At 53.6% G+C, this 21,434-nt stretch overlaps 8 protein-coding genes across 8 annotated transcripts; 4 read left to right on the top strand and 4 right to left on the bottom strand.

Moving 5' to 3' along the window:
- Positions 1–1,459: 1,459 nt before the first annotated feature.
- On the top strand, positions 1,460–3,116 carry QC764_406840 (uncharacterized protein; the record flags this gene model as incomplete). Its single annotated transcript, XM_062946974.1, has 4 exons — positions 1,460–1,695; positions 1,777–1,903; positions 1,959–2,940; positions 2,972–3,116. Exons 2-4 carry the CDS (start codon positions 1,885–1,887, stop codon positions 3,114–3,116), a joined length of 1,146 nt encoding a protein of 381 aa, XP_062800744.1. The 5' UTR covers positions 1,460–1,695; positions 1,777–1,884.
- A 1,328-nt stretch (positions 3,117–4,444) lies between these two features.
- Positions 4,445–5,717, bottom strand: PKC1_1 (Serine/threonine kinase; the record flags this gene model as incomplete). Its single annotated transcript, XM_062946975.1, has 3 exons — positions 4,445–4,967; positions 5,021–5,472; positions 5,580–5,717. The coding sequence occupies 3 exons, from the start codon at positions 5,715–5,717 to the stop codon at positions 4,445–4,447; spliced, it is 1,113 nt and encodes a 370-aa protein (XP_062800743.1).
- A 5,094-nt stretch (positions 5,718–10,811) lies between these two features.
- QC764_406858 (uncharacterized protein) lies at positions 10,812–11,234 on the top strand (the record flags this gene model as incomplete). Its single annotated transcript, XM_062946976.1, has 1 exon — positions 10,812–11,234. One exon carries the CDS (start codon positions 10,812–10,814, stop codon positions 11,232–11,234), a length of 423 nt encoding a protein of 140 aa, XP_062800742.1.
- Positions 11,235–11,514: 280 nt separating this feature from the next.
- On the bottom strand, positions 11,515–12,202 carry QC764_406860 (uncharacterized protein; the record flags this gene model as incomplete). The annotated part of the gene is made up of 2 exons (XM_062946977.1): positions 11,515–12,117; positions 12,167–12,202. The coding sequence occupies 2 exons, from the start codon at positions 12,200–12,202 to the stop codon at positions 11,515–11,517; spliced, it is 639 nt and encodes a 212-aa protein (XP_062800741.1).
- Positions 12,203–12,949: 747 nt separating this feature from the next.
- On the top strand, positions 12,950–16,183 carry QC764_406870 (uncharacterized protein; the record flags this gene model as incomplete). Its single annotated transcript, XM_062946978.1, has 4 exons — positions 12,950–13,194; positions 13,252–14,235; positions 14,289–14,738; positions 14,795–16,183. Exons 1-4 carry the CDS (start codon positions 13,132–13,134, stop codon positions 16,181–16,183), a joined length of 2,886 nt encoding a protein of 961 aa, XP_062800740.1. The 5' UTR covers positions 12,950–13,131.
- Positions 16,184–16,377: 194 nt separating this feature from the next.
- MRPL27 (60S ribosomal protein L27, mitochondrial) lies at positions 16,378–17,014 on the bottom strand. Its single transcript, XM_062946979.1, has 2 exons — positions 16,715–17,014; positions 16,378–16,632 (listed from the first exon to the last, which is right to left on the bottom strand). Exons 1-2 carry the CDS (start codon positions 16,901–16,903, stop codon positions 16,513–16,515), a joined length of 309 nt encoding a protein of 102 aa, XP_062800739.1. The 5' UTR covers positions 16,904–17,014; the 3' UTR covers positions 16,378–16,512.
- Positions 17,015–17,113: 99 nt separating this feature from the next.
- QC764_406890 (uncharacterized protein) lies at positions 17,114–20,287 on the top strand. Its single transcript, XM_062946980.1, has 2 exons — positions 17,114–19,875; positions 19,937–20,287. The coding sequence occupies exons 1-2, from the start codon at positions 17,323–17,325 to the stop codon at positions 20,117–20,119; spliced, it is 2,736 nt and encodes a 911-aa protein (XP_062800738.1). The 5' UTR covers positions 17,114–17,322; the 3' UTR covers positions 20,120–20,287.
- Positions 20,288–20,419: 132 nt separating this feature from the next.
- COQ3 (Hexaprenyldihydroxybenzoate methyltransferase, mitochondrial) lies at positions 20,420–21,313 on the bottom strand (the record flags this gene model as incomplete). The annotated part of the gene is made up of 1 exon (XM_062946981.1): positions 20,420–21,313. One exon carries the CDS (start codon positions 21,311–21,313, stop codon positions 20,420–20,422), a length of 894 nt encoding a protein of 297 aa, XP_062800737.1.
- Positions 21,314–21,434: the final 121 nt, after the last annotated feature.

Here is a 21,434-nt window from a genome sequence, read left to right as displayed (position 1 = left end):
AAGGTGATGTGGCATGGGAACATTCAGACATAGACCTTATCATCAACGCTTGAAGGGCTCCGACATATGCTTGTCAATTTTTTTGTCATGTCATCATAATGTGCACTGGTGCTTGGGTGAGGAGTGGTCACATCGACAACGTACCAGAAAATGAGAAGAGGTCGAATGGGTGTCGAGCAATCGTCAGATGAAATGTCTTAAAATCTGGAAGTTGGTCAGCGAAAGCTCACTCCTGCGACTTTCAAAAGGGGATGGAAGTGTGTAATTTTCAGATAGGCATGAATGGTATAAAAAATAGGTTGTCCGCATCGGGAATCCCGTATAGGACTCGTCATCTAGAGTCATCATAAAAGTGTAATGGGGAAAAAAAAAGTCGATAAAACTTACCCTAAAGACAACCCCAATGATCCAGGTGCATCAAACAATCCGATCAACTTCCAGGAGAGTTAGCCCGTACTCTCTGCCATGCGGCGTGTGCAAAAGACAGAGATGGATGTGCTGATCAGTGGACGAGGTTTTCTAGGCCTGTCGCAAAAGTGGCGTGTCTTGCTCATGGAATTTCGGAGCCCAGTGCCGTTTCATCATAAAGCACAGCGAGTGCTGGTGAAAGAAGCTGTCTACTTACTCAGTGACAGGTATGGATGATCTGCTTGATGGATGTTAGCGTCTGAAAGCCGCACAACCAATGGAGAAGTGAAGAGGTAAGAAGTGTTGGATTCAATCAGAAACAGCCATTTGTGTCTTCATTAAAAGATATTTCAGTCGGTAATTCCAACTTGCCGAAGCAAAGTAAGAACATCATGAAATCCGAGGATGGGAAGAGGTGAGGGTGACGAAGGGCACTGACCTGATAGCGTTGACGCCTCAACCGGTGGTGAGAGTTGTTCAAGGTCGGTTGGTCGGTCGTGGTGCTGTGTCCCCATCGACCTCCACCAGGCAAATGATGCCCATCAATCAGGTGTTATGATTCTCACCCGCGACTGTGGCTCGTAGGAGGCCAGAGTACTGTTTGCTGGTTAGTCTTGTCTGGATTGCAAAGGTCGGTGGTTTGCAGCGCGGCGACAACAGCAACAAAGTTCAGACTGACGTGACAATGCTAGTTTCATACCCGAAGGTCAAAGACTCTAGTTTGCGGTATTGGTTGTGTCATCATAGAAATGTTGCTGTTGTCAAGCGCGTCTGCGGAAGCAAATGCGACTTACCAGAAGCAGATTGGTTGTGATGGTTGTGGTCTGATGTTGGAGAGGAAGAAAGAGAAAAAGTTGCAGTCGCAGAGTTTTTGAAGCTGCCCAGTTTGTGTGGGGCAGTGGAAAAACCCGCTGCGGCAGAGTGGGGCTGTCGAAAGCTTGAAAGCTTGGCCAGTTGCCGGGAGCATGGGCGCTTTGACCACATCACGTGAAGTCGCAGAGCACTCGTGTTTTGCCTTTGATTCCTCGTCCATAAGAGCACGACGCGCCGACGAAGAGCCAACGCTTCAGGGGCGCAACCACCTGTTGGAGCATCTGCAGCAGCGTACCTGTGAAAGATATGTGTACATTTGGTTCCGCCGCAAAGCTGTCCCTCCCATGTATATACACCCCCCAATATTTCCTGGAGCGTCTCTCCCAACATTTCCTTTCCCATAACATGCAACTCTCACCTTCGTGATCGATCAACTTTCTGTCACCTCCACATCAAAAGAAGTCTTCCATCTTTGTAAGTCTGCTTCCAACAACTTTTGGTATCTCTATCTTTGGTATCTCTATCTGGTCTTATCTGACATCTTTGATGCCTCAGCTGCTTTCAAGTAGTTGGACTCGCACTCGCTGGTCTCCAAATCACCAAACCACGCGAGTCACATCTCGCACTTTGACTTCTAGACAGAGATCATCACATCTCACAAACATGCCTGAGATAGCTGAAGGTAAGTTTTCATGATTTCTGTTCTGTATCATTATGATAACTAACCCCAAACCCAGTCGCGCGCATCGTGCACTTTCTGCGCCTACATCTCGTCGGCAAGACCATCAGAACCGCGTCCGCTGTCGACGACCAAATTGTCTTTGGCAAGGCGGGCACGACCGGCGATGCAGTTTCGGCTGCCTTGACCGGGAGGAAGGTCATCTCCTCCGGGTCGCAAGGCAAGCTATTCTGGCTTGTCCTTGATAAGGCTCCGCATGTGGTGATGCATTTTGGCATGACGGGTTGGCTTCAGATTAGGGGCGTCCAAACATCCTACTCGTCCCTTTACCGGGACACGGACACACGCGTCGAAACCTGGCCTCCCAAATACACAAAATTCCACCTCACGACCACCTGCAACCCCGCGGTGGAAGTGGCTTTCACCGACTATCGGCGCCTGGCTAGAGTTCGTCTCGTGGACTGCCCCGGCGCTGACATTCGCAGCCATACTCCTCTCAAAGAAAACGGCCCCGACCCTGTGCAAGACACGGACAGGTTTACGCTTGCGTACTTCCAGTCCAAGTGTCGCGCCAGTCGCGCCGCGGTCAAAGCTATGCTTCTCAACCAGAAGTTCATCAGCGGGATCGGAAACTGGGTCGGTGACGAGGTGCTGTTTCAGTCCCGGATCCACCCAGAGCAGAAATGCAACCATCTCACCGACGCGCAGACTAAGACTCTGTACGAGGTGATCCGATACGTTTGTCAGACAGCTGTTGGCGTGCTCGGTGACTATCACCAGTTCCCCTCTGATTGGCTTTTCAAGTATCGATGGAGCAAGGGCTCGGAGAACCCTACACTCCCTGGGGGAGAACCGTTGGCTCACGTCACAGTTGGTAACCGGACAAGCTGCTATGCTACTCGCTTGCAGAAGATTACTCTTGACGGTGTTCCTGTGGTCGTTGAGGAGGAAAAGAACAAGGAGGAGGTGGTGGAGGAGGAGGATGGGGGGAGGCAGGAGGAGAAGAAGCCATCGCCGAAGGGGAGGAAGCGCAAAGCCGAGTGGGGGTCTACGGACATGCCAAAACCCAAGGCTAGACGTGGCCGGCGCGCCGCTGTCAAAAACCGAGGAGGAGGAGGAGGAGGAGGAGGAGGAGGAGGAGGAGGAGGAGGAGGAGGAGGGTGTCAAACCTTCCAAGCCAGTTGCCAAGCGGGGAAGAAAGGCGCTGATGAGGTGATTGTGATTCAGGATTAGGGGGAAATGGTGTCCTCAAATAAGAAACCTAGTACCATTGATGATTCCATCGAACTGCATCCTCTTCCGACACTTTTGAGGCGTTGGACGAAGTTGTTGGGTATGCATTGAGCGGGTCTGTTGGATTTATTTTTGTGGATATTGGATGGGATTTATTTTGGGCGTTCGGGAGTTGTTGGACCATGGGTCAATGTATTGATCGGGTGGTTCACTCTTTTCCTGACTGAGGGTACCCAGTAAGGGGGGGGGGGGCTCGGCAGGTTTTAACGAGGGCCACCAGCACGATCGGGAATTGAGGGGGTTTTTGTTTGGGCGGCGAGCATGGAATTATGGATTTTGATTGTGATACCCCGAATAACAAGGAGTGATTATGGTGTGTGTGTGTATCTCGTGTCCCTTTGAATTGTAAAGTGATTGTGAAGTGACTTAGTGCGTATCTACATGCTGCCTAGTGGTATCGAAAGCCTTTCAACTATGTGACCCTGTGTGTTGAAGGCAATGCTCTGGGAAATTCGTCCTGGCCATCTGAGTGGCATTTGTTCCCCCGAGCTTGCTACACTTGAGTATGAAGTTGTCGGCCAGTATGCGCGCGCAGTCCAGTCGTAGCACAACAGTTCCAACAGGACATCGTATCATGATCATTTTACTTTTTGTTATTCTTCAAATATGTACGTATACACAACAACAAAACTATGGGTATATAACTTCTCCAGCCAGTACCACCACCACCAACCACCCCATCAACACCCTTGCACGCATTCTGTCATCCTATCATGTTGCCCCAGGACAGAGAAGACAGAACGAACGCTTGCTCACCAGGCCAGACATACAATCAACAACAACAACAACAACAACAACAACCCGCAACGAAAACCCTAAATAAACAACCGCACACGCAATCAAAGAACACAACACACGCACATTCAGCATCCACACACAAACCCTGTATTTCTCTTCCCCCATCCATTCTCATTCCCACTCAACCACACCAACTAGCAAATATAAAAGGAGATGTCCCCCCCATGCAAAAAAATATACCACCCTATTTGCCCCACCTACCACCCACCATAAGAGAACAAAAGCAAAAACAAAAAAAAAAAATAACAGACTCCTTTTCTTATCCCATAAGGATAGAATATGCAACAACCACTACCTCTTCCCTCCCCACCCCCATCCCCTTCTCCAGTCAACAGTGTATGTGAAGACAAATTAAGAACGATAGTGTAGATGTGTGTGCAAAAATGTACCACGACGACGACAGAAAAAAAAAAGATGTTCAACAAAGAAAAGATGATAACGATAGAAAAGCAATCACCCAATCACCACTCTCGCACCCTCCTTGCCCAATACACCCCTTTCTTTAGGCTTCGGACTATTCCCCCTCCCCTTCTTCCTGCTCAAAAACCCAAAGACACCCCCACCGCCGCTTTCCTTTCCATCCAGTTCGTTATTCGCCCCAGAGGCATCCGCTGGGAGTGTCGCGTCCTGTCTGGCAAGGTCGCTCCAGCTGCCGCCCCCGTCGAGAGTAACCTGTACGCCGCCTGTTGGGGACTCGACAATCATTCCTGGTCCCGAACGGTTTCCAGCGCGGGGGTTGTAAGACTGGGGGTATGGCGGCAGCGGGGGAGGGCGGCCTGGGGCGCTGCGTCGCGAGTGGTTTGACGGGGGGCGGGTGAGTTTGTTGCTGTCGGTTGGGGAGTTGCCGTTTGTCGTGGCGGGCGCGGCTGTGGCCGTGTCGGTTGTTTGGGCGGTGCCGGGCTGGAGGTTTTCTTTGCCGGCAGCGGCTGCTGGTGCTGCTGGTTGCCCGTTTGGTTGGGTGGTTTGTGATGCGATTCTGGGAACGGTTGTTAGCCTGAGCACCCGCAGGGAAATGGTGGAGAAACATACTTCTTATAAGCGGCCACAGTGTAGTCAAAGTTGCGGAAATCCGTCTCTATCATCCTGTAGAGCTCGTCCTCACGAATCTCCTTGTCTGTCGCGTCGTCCTTTAACCTTTCCCTAGGTTTCTGTCTCCGCGCACGAGCCTCAAGCGGCGCCTCCTCCAAAAGCAGCTCTTCCAAGTCGTAAGTAGCGTCAAAGTTGGTCTTTTCGGATGATGGGATAAACACTGGCTCAATCTCCTTCCTTTCCAGGGCCATGAAATCGATCATGGAGAAAAAGTCATTGTGAATGAAGCTCTCCCATGTGTGGCCCATACGTTTGCTCGGATTGGGTTCCAGGGCGGCCTGGATGGCGTACATGCATGTAAGCGACACCGGAGGATTTGTTACGGGAAACCTGGGCTTTGCAGCTTGAATAACGGCGCTCAATGATGATTCGGAATTTCCCTCGAACGGCCTCTGCAACGGGTGTTAGTCTTACTCATGCGGCTTCCCGGTGAACTCCGCGATGTGGGGCCAGCGTTGAAGAGAACAAAGACATGGAACGGCTGTGGGCTTTCTCGTACCTTGTTGTAAATGCATTCGTAGAATAAGACACCCAATGACCACCAATCAGCGCGTACGTCATAGCCGTTTCCTGCGTAGACCTCGGGGGCAAGATATGCCAAGGTGCCGGACTTGCTTGTCAGGTTTTTGCCTGGCATGATATCGGAGGCGACGTTCTGTGAGTAGGTTAGCAGACGCTCGTAGCTAGCCCTGTCATATGGCTCATGAAACCTACAAAATCTGTCAAATGGACGTGACCTTCTCCGTCCAAAAGGACGTTGTCGGGCTTCACATCGCGATGGACAATGCCTTGCCTGTGCACATACCTCAGAGCACAGCCCAGCTCGGCAATCCAAAACCTGACGGCATCTTCTGTGAATGTTTTTCTTGAAATGTGGAACCGCAAATCACCGCCGCTCATCAGATCCACCACCAGGTACATATACTCGATGTCCTGAAAGCTGTAACGCAGGTTGCAGATGAACGGGTGGTTCACGTGCTCCAGCATTCGCCTTTCCCGAATAATGTTGCGTACACTTTCAGATCGCACAACTGTATACACGCATGTCAGTCGTCGTGTCCTTGATCTGTGGTGTCAGGACCTTGAGGGATCCCAACGGTGCACCAACCTTCATCTTTCCGAATGTACTTGAGCGCAAACGACAGCCCAGTGTCCTTTCTCTCGACGATCCGTACTTTTCCAAACGCTCCTCGTCCGACAACTCGCAATAGGCGGAAGTGGTTCAAGTTCACTGTTCGTTGTTAGTATGACCGCTCCTGATATGCGCCGATTCCTTGTTGCAACCCACCTTCGCCATCGAGGTCAACGGGCTTGCCCTGGCTGTTGCCCATGGCTACCGCTTCTTTGCTCCCTTTTCCGTGTTCTTTTTGATGATGCTCCTACTCAAACGACCATGCAAAAACCTGAGGATATGCACTTTGACGGCGCTCAAAACGGCTTTGGTGATTCTGGGACACTAGAACACCAAACCTGATCGTCATTCGGCTCCGGTCTTGGCGTGGGAGAGCGGAACCGGGAAAGCTGGCGGGAGAACCGGCCGCTCGTCGTCGAGGTGATAATACAGTAGAGAGCGTCGTCAAAATCGGCGTCGCTAAGTTCGTCGGATCTATCAGGCGCACTCAGTTTTGCGTTGTTCGGCGGCGGTGGTGTTGTTGTAGAGGTGGAGGAGGGGAGAGGCGAGTGTTGGGGAAGAACGGCAGGATGCGGTACGCATGCAGGTCGGGCAGTCGGCCAGAGGCTGAGGGGTATCGACAACAAAGAAAGCCAATTGCTTGCTTGCTCTGTTCTCTTGGGAGGAGAAGACGAAAAGATGGAATTCGAGATCGATGGCACAGGCGCACACAAACAAGGGACCAAGCTAGATGCAGTTACACAGCACTGGGAAAGGGCATCAGCAGCTGTTTCGCATTTAAGGGGAGGGGGAGGGAGGAGTGCTTGTTGCTTGTCGTCGGTCCCTGTTTATTAGAGGGGAAAGGCTTCGACGAGAATGGTGCTGGCCCGCCCAGTGGTGGAGGAAAGCCAGCGCTGGTCGCTGGAGGCGTGGTAGCGGCACCCCTGGTCGGATGGACAAGCGGCTTGGGATGCACAGGGATCACTGGGATCACTACCCTTGAGGGGGTGGAGCTGCCGTCGCGATAAAGAGAGGGAACTGGTGACCATTCCTCTGATTAACTACCACCATATACGACGGGAGGCTCCCTGGCGAACAATGCTTTGAGGTCTGTCGTTATCATGTATGAGATATGATACTTGATGTCTAGGGGCCGTTTGTCTCCAACTAGCGCCACTAGGGGTGAGTGAGACCTTTTTTTTTTTGGATTCTGGAATTGAGTGCGCTTCCGATTCACTCATCAGCGCGCAGATCCCGCCCGGGAACAAGCTGTGGCTTTTTCCTCGCAGTGGGCACAAGTTTTTCGGACGAGAGCTATTCGGTGTCAGTGTCTCTGTCTTACCTCCATGAGGTGTAGCGGGCTCCAGCAGGCAATCAAAGGCCACATGGCGACCCGTCGACTTTACGTACATTATGGCCCCCCCTGGCCTGCGGTGCCTGCGGTGGAATATTCGCACAAAGATGGGACGCATCGTGGCCCTCACGCAGCCCAGCGCTGAACAGCCAGCCAGCCCTGGCCCGGCAGGCTAGCGCCAGAGTCATAAAATGGCGTCTTCTCAGCCGGTGGAGGCACCCGCGATAAGACTCCTCGGGAAAATTCCATTCATTTGATCCGTCCAGCTCGAGCCAGCCCGTCCCAGCTTGTCCCAGCTCGTCCCAGCCCGTCCCAATGTCTCCCCTCCAGGCATGTTGCTTCCATCGCCGATATTGCAACGCGCTGGGTCGCTGGGTCGCTGGGTCCCGCTGTGCGGTGAGCCCGGACCCTGACCATCTCTTTTATGACGAGTGCCGTATCGTTGGATCGCTCCCTCTCTTTCCCACATGCCATATGCCACATGCCACATGTTCGGAACTTTACGGCCCTTGTCCTCACTCTGGCGAAGGGTACGGTGCGAGGTCACTCCACCACACAATGGGGGCGGGCGGGGGGGTGAGGGCTGTTTTGGCAGAGACCAGAGGGAAAAGAGGTTAGCTGATCTGTGCGTGCGCAGCAATTCCAAGCCATCTCCTGGCCTAGCATCTGGCATTGCTAGCCGAACGGTGAGATTCCTCCCTCACGGCATCACAGGTTGTGCGTGTCTTCACATGCGGGGGAGGACCACGGGAAGAGGCCATGTACATCTGCCCGCATCTATACACGACAGCGGCAAGGCGGCGTGGATATCAGGCAGAGGTGCAGTTGTGCGGCGGCCTGTTCTTGACCTGTATCACGGGATACGAATAACACTGAATATCAACAGCAGCGGCACCAAACACCACCTCAAGCCGCACGCCGAAACATCACGGGCGAGAGACACACACACTGCGTATCCGTACACCTACCTTCTGTCAATTCCCGCGACACCGCGCACTAAAGCACGCAAGTTATCCTGGGTTTTCCACGTGCGGTTTGCGGTGAAACGGGCTTGGTGTCGCTGCTATTAGCTACAAGCGGTGTACTAAATGTGCGTGAGGCGCGCTGAGGACCAATGCGGAAAAGCAGTGTGGAATCAACTAAGACTTAGGTTTGGGGCTGGTCCAAGCATCACGACCACACGACCCCGCTACAAAAAGCTCAGGTTCGCAATCGCGGGTGGTTGTCTCGGGTGAAAATGTCTTGTCGTTCCTGATGTGGCTATCGCCAGGACACACTGATCAACATTCCCGTCAGCGACCCCGCGGCGCACTCAGGTCTACTAACGGCACTTCACCACCAAACGTTTGTCTTCGTGTCATTCTCCCCCGAGGCTTCATCCACATCACTGGACCTTCCGTCTACCCGCCCGAGGCCCTACCATTTCGCCACGCCGCCTGAGAGCTCGAATCCACCAAGCCAACCGAACTTCGGCCATGTCCGCCCTCTCAGGTCCCGAAGATGTGTTGTGCATGACGCTACTGGCTTCCTGCGGCACAACCTGAAACCAGATGATCGAATCCGGACAAGGGAAAAGAGCTTCTGGAAGCCTTCTATTGCATGCCGAACCAGAGTCTTGTTTCCTTTGCCTGCCATCCGCCAGCCCGGTTTTTCTTTTTCTTTTCTGCTGATTGATGGATGGATGGTCTGCTGCGGCTGCGGCCTTGCGGCGTCTTATTCGTCCCCCCTTTTCGGTGTTGACTACATACATTATACATTTTCCACTCCTACCACACACCCAACACCCGGGCCAACGCACGGCACGGAGCGACGAATAGGATATCGGCCGCGTTATCTATCGCAACCAATCGAGCGATGAAGGAACCGGGGGGGGGGAAGGGGAAGGGGGTGGTAGATCTTCTAGAAGTTCCAGCAGAGAAGAAGCGAATGAATCCTTCCCATGGGATTGGAACGGTGCGACATTGCGGTATTCCCGTGTTGGGTGTTGTTTGACCGCCCAAGGGCGGCGTATTCAGGGCAGAACACATTGGATCATTCTCTCTCGCCACCAATTATGTACTTGGGGCAAGAGGTATACAGCGGTGGAAATTTATTGACTGATAGACACCGGAGCACGTTTCGCGAGCCAAGCTGAATTGGAGAGATTTCAGGGACGCGCGAATAGGCAGGGTTCGGAGCCGGAGGACCGTACAATTGGAAGGGCGATCTGAGGTGTGGTCGATGTCAGAGGGTTGGCATTTGGCATACACAAGCTGCGTATGGGTAAGCCGGCACTGACTGGTGGATCGAGATGCGGGGACCATTGCAAATGGTTGGTTATTCACAAGGACTGACGACCAGCAGATCCCAACGACTTGGGAATGTGGCTTGTTTAACAATAGGTGAGGAAGGCAGGTGATGAATGTTGATGCTGGACATCTGAGCTGATGTTCGATGGATGAACTTTGATGATGCTGCCAGGCTAAGACACACCAGATCTTCCAGCCAGAACTTTCATTCCACGGTTGACCTGATTGATTTTCAGCTCTAAAACAGAGAGAAGCCTCTCTTTCCATCATTTTCCTTGGAAACCCCAACAATAATAAACAGTCTCGCATCACTTGTGGTCGAAACAAAATGTCACCCTCCAATACCATCCACCCCAACAACCGCTGTCACAATTTCTTCTTCCCCAGAAAACAAACCCAAACATGGCAATTCCACAATCCGCTAAAAATAACCACCTTCATTTTCTTTTTACGATCCAACGTCGCATGCCGCACTCCCACACTCACTCCTTGAAAAAAAAAATAAGAAAAAAAACAGATCTCCATCCAACTTTAACCTCCAGCCCTGAGCCCTGTTGTTGGTGTGGTATTGCTTACATACGAACCCGAGAGAAAGCCCCTGAACCTGAACCGCCTACGGAATAAAAAAGAAACGACAATTGAACAAGGCTGCCCCACTGCGGGGAAACCACGATTCTCTAGCCCTTTTCAGATTGATGAGGCGAGTTGATGAAAGGGGGGGGGGATAAAAGTGTAACTGTAATTTTAGGCGGGAATGTTCAAATGTGCGATCGTCGTCATGACGTCAGAGGGGGATCATTTGTTATGGTTTGGGGGGTACCACCACTTAGACGTGGTGGTTTGATTATCTCTGTGCAACACCATCAATTCATCACCCCTACTGCACGATACTTGATCAAATTGAATCCTTTCCCCAGGCGGGAAACACCTGTTGACCCCCGCTCCAAGAGTAACATATATTCCAGCACACCAGGCATCATGTCCCTCCTCCGCACCACCCTCCGCCGGCCCCTGCCTCCCCTTCCCATTTCCTCTTCCCTTTCCCTAACCCGTCAATACAACCCCTCTCTCCCCCGTCAAGCCTACAAGGACGACCAAGACCGCACCTCCCTCAAACCCCGACCCAACGATTCCACCAAATCTGGTTCGGACGACGAAGCCGCCGAGTGCGCCACAGCCTTCGACCCAACCGTCACAGACCCCGACTTGGAATTCCAATCCTGCTGGAAGGGGCCGTACGACAACCCCTTGGAAGCCTCGGGAGCCAACCGGGAAATATCAAAGGAAACAAACGAGAGGGCAGAGGAGAAACAAGCACCGCGGGATGGTAAGACGAGGGAGAGCCACTCTAGTAAGGAGGGGAAGAAGGCGGGGAGGATGACGAGTTCTTTTCCAAAATGAGAACCGCAACAAACAGAAGAAGAAGGAGGATAGACGGGTTGTTTATTGGCTGAGCATCAGGTGTGCATACTTTCGTCTCAGCAAACAGGAGAGTGAAGGGAGTATAAAAGCTCAGGTTGTTGAATAAGGGCATGTTGCCTTGTCTCGTCGAATGTCATTTCACATCTTTGCATCGGGTTATTGGGAATTGCAAGCATTTTATACAGACCAGAGAGACAGATATCGCATCGTTAACTTCCCATATTCTTTCCCAGCGCTCTTTGTGCATGTGCGACCCACATTAAGCATACAACCCATCCATATCGTCCTCCTCTTCCTCCTCTTCCACCTCTTGTTTCTTGCCCTTCTCCTTCTCCCTCTCTTCCGCCTCCTTCCTCTTTTTTCGCTCTCCCAAGTCAGCCCTACAGCAAGGGCACGTCCCCTTTGTTCTCAACCATGGGCCGACACATTCCAGATCCAACCTGTGTCTCCCCCCGCAAGGGAGCTCAGCCACCAAGCAGTAGGGGTCGTCGAGGAAGTTCTCCATGCAGATGGGACATTTGTCATCGGGGGAGAGGGACTTGCGCGGGACGCGATCGAGGGAGTCGACGAACTCCTGGGAGGTGCCCTCGAGGGAGGTCGGGGGGTGGAGCGTGTCCTCCTCGAGAGACTGGGCGAGGGAGAGGAGGAAGGACTGGTTTTCTTGGGAGGGGGCCGAGGAGGCGAGGGTGAGAAACTGGTCTTGGACTAGGCGGAAGGCGGCGGAGAGGTCGACTGGGTTTGGGATGGAGTGGGGGTTTGTGATGTGGTCGGGGGTGATGGTGGAGGTGAGGTGGGAGGTGAAGGTGGACATGTCTATTTGGCGGCGGCGGGTGGGGGAGGGGGGTTTTGATGTTGTGTTCGACTGTCGGGGAGGTTAGCATATGTAGGGGGTAGATGGAATGGTTGGTGGTGACGGTGGGGAGCTTGCCTTCGTATTGGGAGGCCATTATTGTGACTGATTTTTGGGTGTGGTTGTGGGGGATTGGAGGTTGGATTGGGTTGGGGGGATGGAGGTGAGGATGTTAAATGGGTTGAATTAGCTAGTGTCGAGGCAGAGAAGTTGTGTCGTCGTCGGGTGGTAGTTGCTACCAGGCAGAGCTCAAGTGACGCGGTGCTCCCTTCCTCTCTGCATCGCGGGGCCCGGATGCTGAAGCTGTCGTCCGAGGTGGGGGTGGTCAGTGCGCCCCCAAAAGCTGGGGTACGCATCGCAGCTGTCAAACAGCGGTGGGGCCGCTGTAATTGGACCCCTTCTCAGGGCTGCCCCCTACTAACAAATCTCATTGTTCCAGGGGTGTATTAAAGATGCGACAAGGCGGAAAACCAGTAGAAATTGGAGTGTTTGGTTTTACAATTCGAATGATAAGTTTCTCTCTTCGTGCCATCATTATTAGAATTCCAATCATATCGACACCTCGGTTCAAATCCAAGAAGCGGCACGTTGCCAACTAGTCAGAGGCGTCCAGTTTGTGAAACACAAGGCAGCCAACAATAACTTGCGATTGTGTCGGTTTCACTTTTCAGGGCGGATCTAGCCAGCTTTACGAATCACCAATTACCCACGATTGGTCCCTGAGAGAGTGTTGCTACACGCCTGAAAAGCTCGTGGTTGATCTGGGTGACTGCCACGATTTTCCCGTTGGGTGGTGCTGCAGGTTGGGTGGCATATGACATCATGCAACAGAAGATAAATACCGGGTATTAGATCGACTGCTGTGAAGATCTAGACGCGCCGACCGTGTTCACCTTCTGCATAATTTTTTTTTTTTTTTTTAATTTTTTTTTTTTTACCATTCAGCTGTTACATATTTTCTTTTCACAAGTCGTCGAGGGATGAAGGAGGAGTAACGCAGAGTTAGCAAACACAAGCAGCAGCAACATGAACACTGTGACAGTGGGTTTGGCGGTTACGCCAACGGTCATATCCACTCTTTTATCGCATGTAAGTGATCCCGTTCAGGAGATAAAAAGGACCAACAGCTAGCTGACTTCACAAAAGTACCTCAGTCGGAAACCACGGGCCAAAAAGCCCACGGCTCACCTGTCGTATGACGAGGGCCTTCATCTTATTCGCTCGTTTCTTCAGTATGCCTCGCGTCACACAGTCGAGGATCTCCAAGCCTTCACCAGCCAATGGGTCCCTCACCCTCAATGGGTCAAAGTCGACGTGGTCGATATTCCAGAGCGCGATCTCTCGAGGTCGGCCGATCTGCTGGCTGAACAACTCGGCCCGGAAGGTCTTCGTCAAGTAGGCGGAAAGCAATGGTGGCAGTGGCGCAAGGAGAAGCATGCGCTCAGGGCGGAGTGGATCGAGATGAAGGCTGATTACCAGGAGCGGTTGAAGGCAAATGACCCAGGAAACCGCGTCATGCTTTATGTTCATGGGGGAGCGTATTATTTTGGCAGTGTGGACGAGCATCGGTATCAGATTCAACGACATGCGCGAAAATTGAAGGCGAGGGCTCTCGCGCCGCGGTACAGACTTGCGCCGCAGTATCCTTTTCCTTGCGGTCTGCAGGACTGTTTGGCGACGTATCTCTATCTTTTGACGCAGCAGGAGTCCAGCACTATTATTCTCGCGGGCGACTCGGCTGGCGCGGGTATGATTTTGTCGGTGATGGTTATCCTCAGAGATGGGGGGCTGCCTCTGCCAGCAGGCGCGGTTCTGATCAGTCCCTGGGCTGATTTGACGCACTCCTTTCCGAGTGTTGCGGGTGATTGTCCGATGGATTATATTCCACCTTCCGGTTTCCACCACAAGCCATCGCCTGCGTGGCCTCCGCCGGATGAGGATGAGCTGAACGAGCTCAAGAAGGTTGCAATGCAGCAGAAGCAGGAGATCGCCGAGGAGAAAGAGATGGACGAGAAGGAGGGCGGGTCGGATGAGGCTCATGTTCCTAGTCAGAAGGATGTCAAGGAGACTACGCATAAGCTGATGTTTGATATTGACGGGGAGCAGATCACGGTCAGGGAGCAGATTCAGGTATATTTCTCAACTTCTTGAATATCTAAACAACACACTAACCATGACACCAGATCTACACCACAAACGACCTCCTAGCCCACCCTCTGGTCAGCCCGATCATGCAACCCACTCTCGGCGGCCTACCGCCTCTCCTCATCATGGTCGGCGGCGGTGAAGTCCTCCGCGACGAGCAAATCTACCTCGCCCACAAGTGCGCCAACCCCTCGCAGTACCTCCCACCAGAAGCCCTGATGGACGACCACGCCAGAGCCCAGGTGGAAAGATACAAGCCCACCGACGTGTATCTCCAAGTCTGGGACGACATGTGCCACGTCGGCCCTACACTGAGCTTCACCAGGCCGGCAAAATACATGTACCGCAGCGTGGCCCAGTTCTCGGCCTGGGCGCTGGCGAGGGCACAAGGGACCGAGATTGCGATTTTGGATGATGATGTCATCTCCGTCATTTCGAATGATAGTTCTTCGAGTGATGGTGAGGAGGATAAGACAAAGCCCGAGGTGGTAAGTGCTTTCCCATCTTCCTATTCCTATCAGATCCACTAATGTTTCCCCTCAAGAAGACCGAAACCACTGAGCAAAAAACGACTGACCAGGAGAAGAATACCCCTACCCCGACAAGCCCCCTCTCCATCGGCACCGCCTCCTCCCCCTTGCCCCCGTTCAAAAACAACATGATCCGCCACCGCGTCACCCGCCACGGGGACATCTTCCCCCTTGACCCACCCTCCGCTCTGCCAGGGTGCACCATGTCCCGGGATCTGGTTGGGGTAGTCAAAGTAGGCACTGTCAGGAAGTGGTACGAGCACAAAAAGAGGTGGGATGTGAAATTTGCAAAGACAAAGGCGCGTGTGCATAAGCAGCGGATCAAGGACATGAAGGTGGGGTATGAGGTGTTTGGGGAGGGGGAGGTGCCGCCCCCCACGGCGCTGGCGGGGAGGAGGAAGATTGATGATGGGGGTGCGGTGGAGAGGAAGAAGAAGGGGAAGGGGAGGAGTTATGGGCTTAGTCTTTGGGGGAGCTGGGGGAGCAAGCATGACGAGAGGACGAGGGGAAATATGGCGTTGGCGGAGGGCGGGCTTGGGAAGTCGGTGGGGAGGGAGTACAAGGCGGGGAATAAGGCTGAGGGGGAGGGGGCGAGGGAGTGGGAGGATATCAGGTTGCAGGGGGTTGAGCAGGAAAAGGAGAACAGAAAGGTTGGGGGGAGTCCGGTGAGGAGCAAGATTAAGAGTTGGAAGAAGCTGGTGAAGGATGAGAAGGAGGATGAGAAGTTGCCCGAGGTGAAGGGGGGGGAGGAGAAGAAGGAGGCGGATTTGAAGCCTGCTGGGCCGATGGTGCCGGAGGAGGAAAGGAGGGGTGATGATGATGATGATGCAAAGGGGACTGAGGCCGATGCTCAAGACACTGACGAAGGGAATTCTGGTCTTTTGTCTCCGGAGGACAACAGCACAGGCGTGACTGGCAAACGGCTCTTTCTCGGCGGGGTGGCCATGCCATTCTCTATGCGCAAAGAAGCGGAGACGGCCTCCATGATCACACTTGCGCCTGCCTCGCCTATGGAACAGAGTTCCGTCCGGTTGTCGACAGCTGATTCCGTCAGTTTGACACCCGCGAGAACTGCGCCGCTCGAGGCGCCGGCTATCAGTGTCCAGGGGGTGTCGGATGATGACACCATGTCTACTCCGAAGAGAGCAGCTGAAAGAGCGTCGAATATTACTGTTGCGACTGAGTGGACGACGTTGGATGAGCCGGGAGTGAGTGATCCGAAGGCGTCCAAGAGTGAGGTCGGCACGGTGTGGACAGAAGAGGATGAGGGGGAGGATAAGGCTACGCCGTTGCCGACGCCGAGTGTGCTGACTGGGAGCATGTATACTGCTACTCCTGGGCAGAGCAGGCCGGAGCTGGATCGGTTTGTAACTGCTGATGAGGTGCCTAGGGCATCGTACTGAGACTGGATTTTTCTTTTGTTTCTGTTTTGCTGGATACCCTTTCGATTAAGTGTTAGCAAAGATTGTTTGGTTAGGGGGTTTAGTTTTAATGGTAATTGATAGTTTCGAAATTCTTGATATAGTTTTGATAAGTTTGGTGTGATTTTGTTTTGTACAGTAGATAGATATACAGCAGCATGATGGATGGATGCTCCTTGGAAGTCAGTTGTAAAACAACGCCCTGAACGCCAGTCCGAAAAATTCCACGCCATATATGTACAACACTTCCCATCCCAGATCTTCTTCTTCTTCTTTTTCTTCTTCTTCTTCTTCTTCTTCTCCCACACCATTTAATCAAGACCGTTCTCCGACTTCCACCTCGCGAGATACTCCTGGGGGTCCCTCGGCCCGAGCTTGGTGTCGTACTGTCCGTATGTTCTCTTGACGGCGTTGGTGACAAAGGGGGTGAGCTAATTAGATCTTCGTCAGCATTTATTCATCTGATTTTGGCGGAGGGAGAGGAAAGAAGTAGTAGGAGAGCGAGTGAGTTACCTTGAACCCAGTCAAATCGGGACAGACATAGGTCCGCACCTTGTTCCACTCGATGATGTAGCCGCCGCGGGAGGTGTGACGGCCCATGGAGCCGGAGCCGGTGCCCTTGTAGAAGCCCTTGTTGACGTCCTTGGTTGTGAGGCGGAGCTTGCGGTAGCGCATGCCCAGGAGGGCGCGGGTGGGTTGCATTTTGGCAGCTGGATGAGGTTTACTGCTTGGATAGGTGGTGATGTCGTCGTCGTCGGCGTCGGCGTCGGCGTGGGGCAGGTCAGTGGGAAATAATTTTGGCACTGAGGTGGGCTTCCCCCGGCCGGCAAGGAAATGCCAAGACTTTTGGTGGGACGCTCTGACCTCGCAGAAATTGTGGGGTAGAAGCTCTCACCGCCCAAAAGTTCGAGATTTTGGGAGGTGGGCAGAAAATAATCTTTGAGTGTCTGGAGAGAAAGAGAGCACGGCTGGTTGATGTGGTTTGCGCAACCGTTTTACAACACCCGTCACAGCAAATTTACGACTCGCCCACGCGACGGGCAATTCTTGATCGCGCGACACCCATTCCTCCCTCAGTATCGCCTCCCCAGAGTACAGCGGCACCACGACGACCACAAAACATGCCAGGCCGCCAATCCCACGGCCGCCCCGTCCTCGCCGGAGGTGGCAGCGGCAAAAACAAGGGCAGCAGACCTCAACCAAGCAGCAGCAACAAACCATCATCGTTTCCCAAATCCCGCTCCAAATCCCAATCCAAAGCCCTCGACGCCTTCGCCCTAGCCGAGGAATCCCTCGGCCCAGAACGCCGCCAAAAAGGCGTGCGTTACCGAGATCTAGAGGAAAAGGTGGAGAAGCCCTCCAAAAAGCGGGCTCACGAGGAGGACGAGGACCAAGATTTTGACGACGAGGATGAGGAGGAGGAGGAGGAGGGAGCGCCGCCGCAAAGGAAAAAGGCCAAAAAGGACGAGTTTGAAGGGTTTTCGGATGATGCCGCGGGGAGTGAGGACAGTGAGGAGTGGCATGTGGGTGTGGGGAGTCAGGATGAGGACTCGGAGCTGGATTCGGACGAGGCGTTTGGGGAGAGTGATGAGGAGAGGTTTGAGGGGTATAGTTTTGGGAAGGGGGGGAAGGATAAGAAAAAGAAAAGGGGGGAGGAGAGTGAGGAGGAGGATAGTGATTTGGAGAGTTTGGGATCGGATGCGATTGATTTGGCGACGGCGTTGGATCAGTATTCTTCTAGTGAGGAGGAGGGTGGGGAGGGGGGGAAGGGGAGTGATAGTGAGGAGGACGAGGACGAGGACGAGGACGAGGACGAGGATGACGAGTCAACGGATGGGGATGAGAGTAGTGAGGATGATGAGGTGGATGAGGAGAGGTTGAGTGAGCTGAGGAGAAAGATTTCTGCTTTTGGCGGGGAGGACAGTGAAGAAGAGGAGGATAATCAGGGGTCGGGGAACGCAAAGCTCAGTTTGGCCGATCTTGGGTTGGCGGGGATCAACGACGAGCATATCAAGAAGTCGATCAAGTTGATGAACAAGGAGGACAGGGGCGAGAAGAAGACGAGGCTTGATGTTCCTCTTGCGAAGACATTGCAGGATCGCAATCTGCGAAGCGCGGCTTATTCCGAGACAAACAAGACGCTTGATCGCTGGATTGATACCGTCAAGTCGAACCGTCGAGCGGATCACCTTATTTTTCCACTTGCGCAGAATGCCCATGATAAGGGCCTTGCTAGCGAAGAGCTCATGCCGGTAAATCAGAAGACATCTGGGACGGAGCTTGAGAGCGCTATTTTGAGCATCATGGAGGAAAGCGGTCTCGGCCCTAGCGCTTCCAAGGAAAAGAAGAACGAGGGTGGTCTCATTGATGAGTCAGAGAGGCTGTCAAAGGCCGAGCAAAAGGAGATCACACGGCAGAAGCGTCGGGAGAGAGAATTGCACGATCGCGAGATGGCCCGCCAGAAGCGCATCAAGAAAATCAAGAGTAAGGCTTATCGCCGCATTCACCGCAAGGAGGGTCTCAAGGACGAGCAGGCCGCTTACGATGCTCTTGTCGAGGCTGGTGAGATTGACTCAGAGGCCGAGCGGGAAATGCAAGACCGGAGACGTGCGGAGGAGCGCATGGGTACCAGGCACAGAGAGAGCAAGTGGGCCAAGCTGGGCAAGAAGGCTGGTCGTGCTGTCTGGGACGAGGACTTCCGCGCTGGTCTTACGGATATGGCGCGGAGAAAAGAGGAGCTTAGGCGCCGTGTCGAGGGCCGCAAAAACTCCGATGATGACTCTGATGTTTCAATGGGATCTGGCGACGAGAAGGATGAGAAGCAGAAGCTGTTGTCTGAGCTCGACCGGGCGGCTCAATACAGCGATGACGATGAACCAAAGTCTGGGCTGATGAGCATGAAGTTTATGCAGAGAGGCGAGGAGATCCGGAGGAAAGAGAACGATGATCTTGTGGCACAAATACGTCGTGAACTCGACTCTGAGGCGGAGGAGTCTGGCGAGGAGATGGATATTGGCCGTCGCCAGTATGGCATGGGCAGGGCGGACGCTAAGCTCCCAGCCAACTCACCCAAGTCAAAGAAGAAGGCGGCGAAGTCCTCTGAACCAGTCGTCTTCAAGGACGACGTGGAAATGACTGAAGCACCATCTCGGAACCAAAAGAAGGCTGTCGAAGCTGAGCCAGTAGTATCAGCACCCAGCGCGCCTGGAGCCTGGTCTCGCGTGCCGCAAGAGGGTCGCAAGAGCAAGAAAGCGGCCGGCAAGGCCCCGGCACCGGAGCTCGATCTGTCCAACTCCGTTGCGCTTGCTACCAAGTCATCCAAGCCAAAGTCCAAGACTGCCGAGGCGGATGATGGCAATGACACTGACGGCTCTGACGCCATCCACCTTCCCATGGCCATCCGCGATCAAGAGCTTATCAAGCGCGCCTTCGCCGGCGAGGACGTCGTAGGTGACTTCCGCAGGGAAAAGGCCGAGATCATGGACGAAGACGACGACAAGGAAATCGACAACACCCTTCCTGGCTGGGGCAGCTGGGTGGGCGAGGGTGTCAGTGCTCGCGAACAGAGGCGGCACAAGGGGCGGTTCGTGACCAAGGTGGAGGGTGTCAAGAAGACGAGCAGAAAGGATTACAAGCTGAAGGATGCTATTATCAGCGAGAGGAGGGTGAAGAAGGTATGTTTGCTGGCTCGGTTTTCAACATTTCAAGGGACGACGATGCTAACAGACATGATAGAACGATGCCTACCTCGCTACCTCGCTACCATTCCCATTCGAGTCTCAACAGCAATACGAGCGCTCGTTGCGTCTGCCTGTTGGGCCGGAATGGCAGACCAAGGAGACGTTCCAGAGCGCTACCAAGCCGAGGGTTATCGTCAAGCAGGGTCTTATTGCTCCCATGTCGAAGCCTATCGTTTAGGGTGGTGGTGATGTTGCTGTTCTGGTTGTTCATAACACTAGAGGGTCACTTAAAATGGGTTCAGTGTTGGATAGGGTACATGATCATTTGCTTTTTTCTTCTGTCTAAGAATGACATCTCTGCGGAGAACAGAAACCCGCAACCATGTGCTATCATCTGATTTTGCGCCTCTGCTTTCAACATTTTATTTCCCCCTACAATAGTGATGCGGCATTTCTTGCTTTTTATCCACCCCCGTCCCGCCCAGATCATAATCATACACAACTTCCCTCTCTCAATTCTGAGGTAACCCCCCCTGGCCTAAACCAACCTCTGCACACCAAAGAAATAATTCCCAAGCTTCTCACTCCCCTTGACCTCCTTCCACCCACACCCCGGCACAAACACCACCCCCATCACCCTCGCGTCTCCCCAAACCTTTTTCCCTTCCCGTGAGTTTTCCTTGCTAAACCACTCCCGCAGCTCATACTCATGAAGGTATTTGTCCCAGTCGTGCGTCCCCTTTGGCACCATCTTCAAGATATCCTCCGCCACAAGATTGGTAGTCACCCAGCTCGTCCACGTCCTCGCAATGGTGCTCATGACGACCCACCCGCCCGGCCTGACAAACTTTATCAGTTCCCCCAAAAACTGAGAGGGGTAATCGACGTGCTCGATTACTTCAAAGCAAGTGACGATGTCGACTGGGGGGAGGACGAGGGACTCAATTGGGGAGTTGAGGTAGCTTAGCTTTTGGGCGAGGGAGGGGTCTCGTCTGGCGTGGGATTTGGCGACGGAGATTATGACGGGGGAGGCGTCGATCCCGGTTATGGAGAGGGTGGCGGGGAGGCGGGCGGCGGATTCGGCGAAGATGCCTCCTCCGCAGCCGATGTCGAGGTAGGTTAGGGAGGAGTAAGGGGGGGAGGTTGGGGAGGAGGAGAGGCAGGAGCGGATGAAGTCGTGGCGGTGGGGGTTCATGAGGTGGAGGGGGCGGGAGGGGCCGTGGGGGTCCCACCAGGAGGAGGCTAGGGAGGAGAAGTGGGAGATTTCGGTTTCGTTGACGCTGGAGGTGGTGGTTGTGCTGTGGGGGCGACATGGTGGGGGGTTTGGTTGTTGTGATGGGTGGGCGAGGAGGGGGAGGAGACGGTGGGGTATTTGTGACGGTCTTCGGAGAAGAGCCCGGGGAGTGGCTGGGCGGAGGAGGGAGGGCCGCATGGTGATGATGTTGGCTGGCGGGCACCTTGCAGGATGCTGAGGTTTTTGAGAGAAGGGCTGGAATTGGCTTGCGCGCGCGCAACGTCAGATGCAGATTCCCAGCGACATGGGTCTTACTGCC

This window comes from Podospora pseudoanserina, chromosome 4 (assembly GCF_035222485.1).
Source record: "Podospora pseudoanserina strain CBS 124.78 chromosome 4, whole genome shotgun sequence".
NCBI lineage: Eukaryota > Fungi > Ascomycota > Sordariomycetes > Sordariales > Podosporaceae > Podospora > Podospora pseudoanserina.
This window is presented reverse-complemented; position numbering and strand designations above follow the sequence as displayed.

Bases quoted from the DNA above. Each gene is read 5' to 3' on its own strand.
- MRPL27 (XM_062946979.1), bottom strand. From the start codon at position 16,903: ATGCAACCCACCCGCGCCCTCCTGGGCATGCGCTACCGCAAGCTCCGC. The intron at 16,633-16,714 runs GTAACTCACTCG...AGATCTAATTAG, and splicing joins CCGATTTGACTGGGTTCAAG to CTCACCCCCTTTGTCACCAA.
- QC764_406890 (XM_062946980.1), top strand. From the start codon at position 17,323: ATGCCAGGCCGCCAATCCCACGGCCGCCCCGTCCTCGCCGGAGGTGGC. The intron at 19,876-19,936 runs GTATGTTTGCTG...CAGACATGATAG, and splicing joins GCGAGAGGAGGGTGAAGAAG to AACGATGCCTACCTCGCTAC.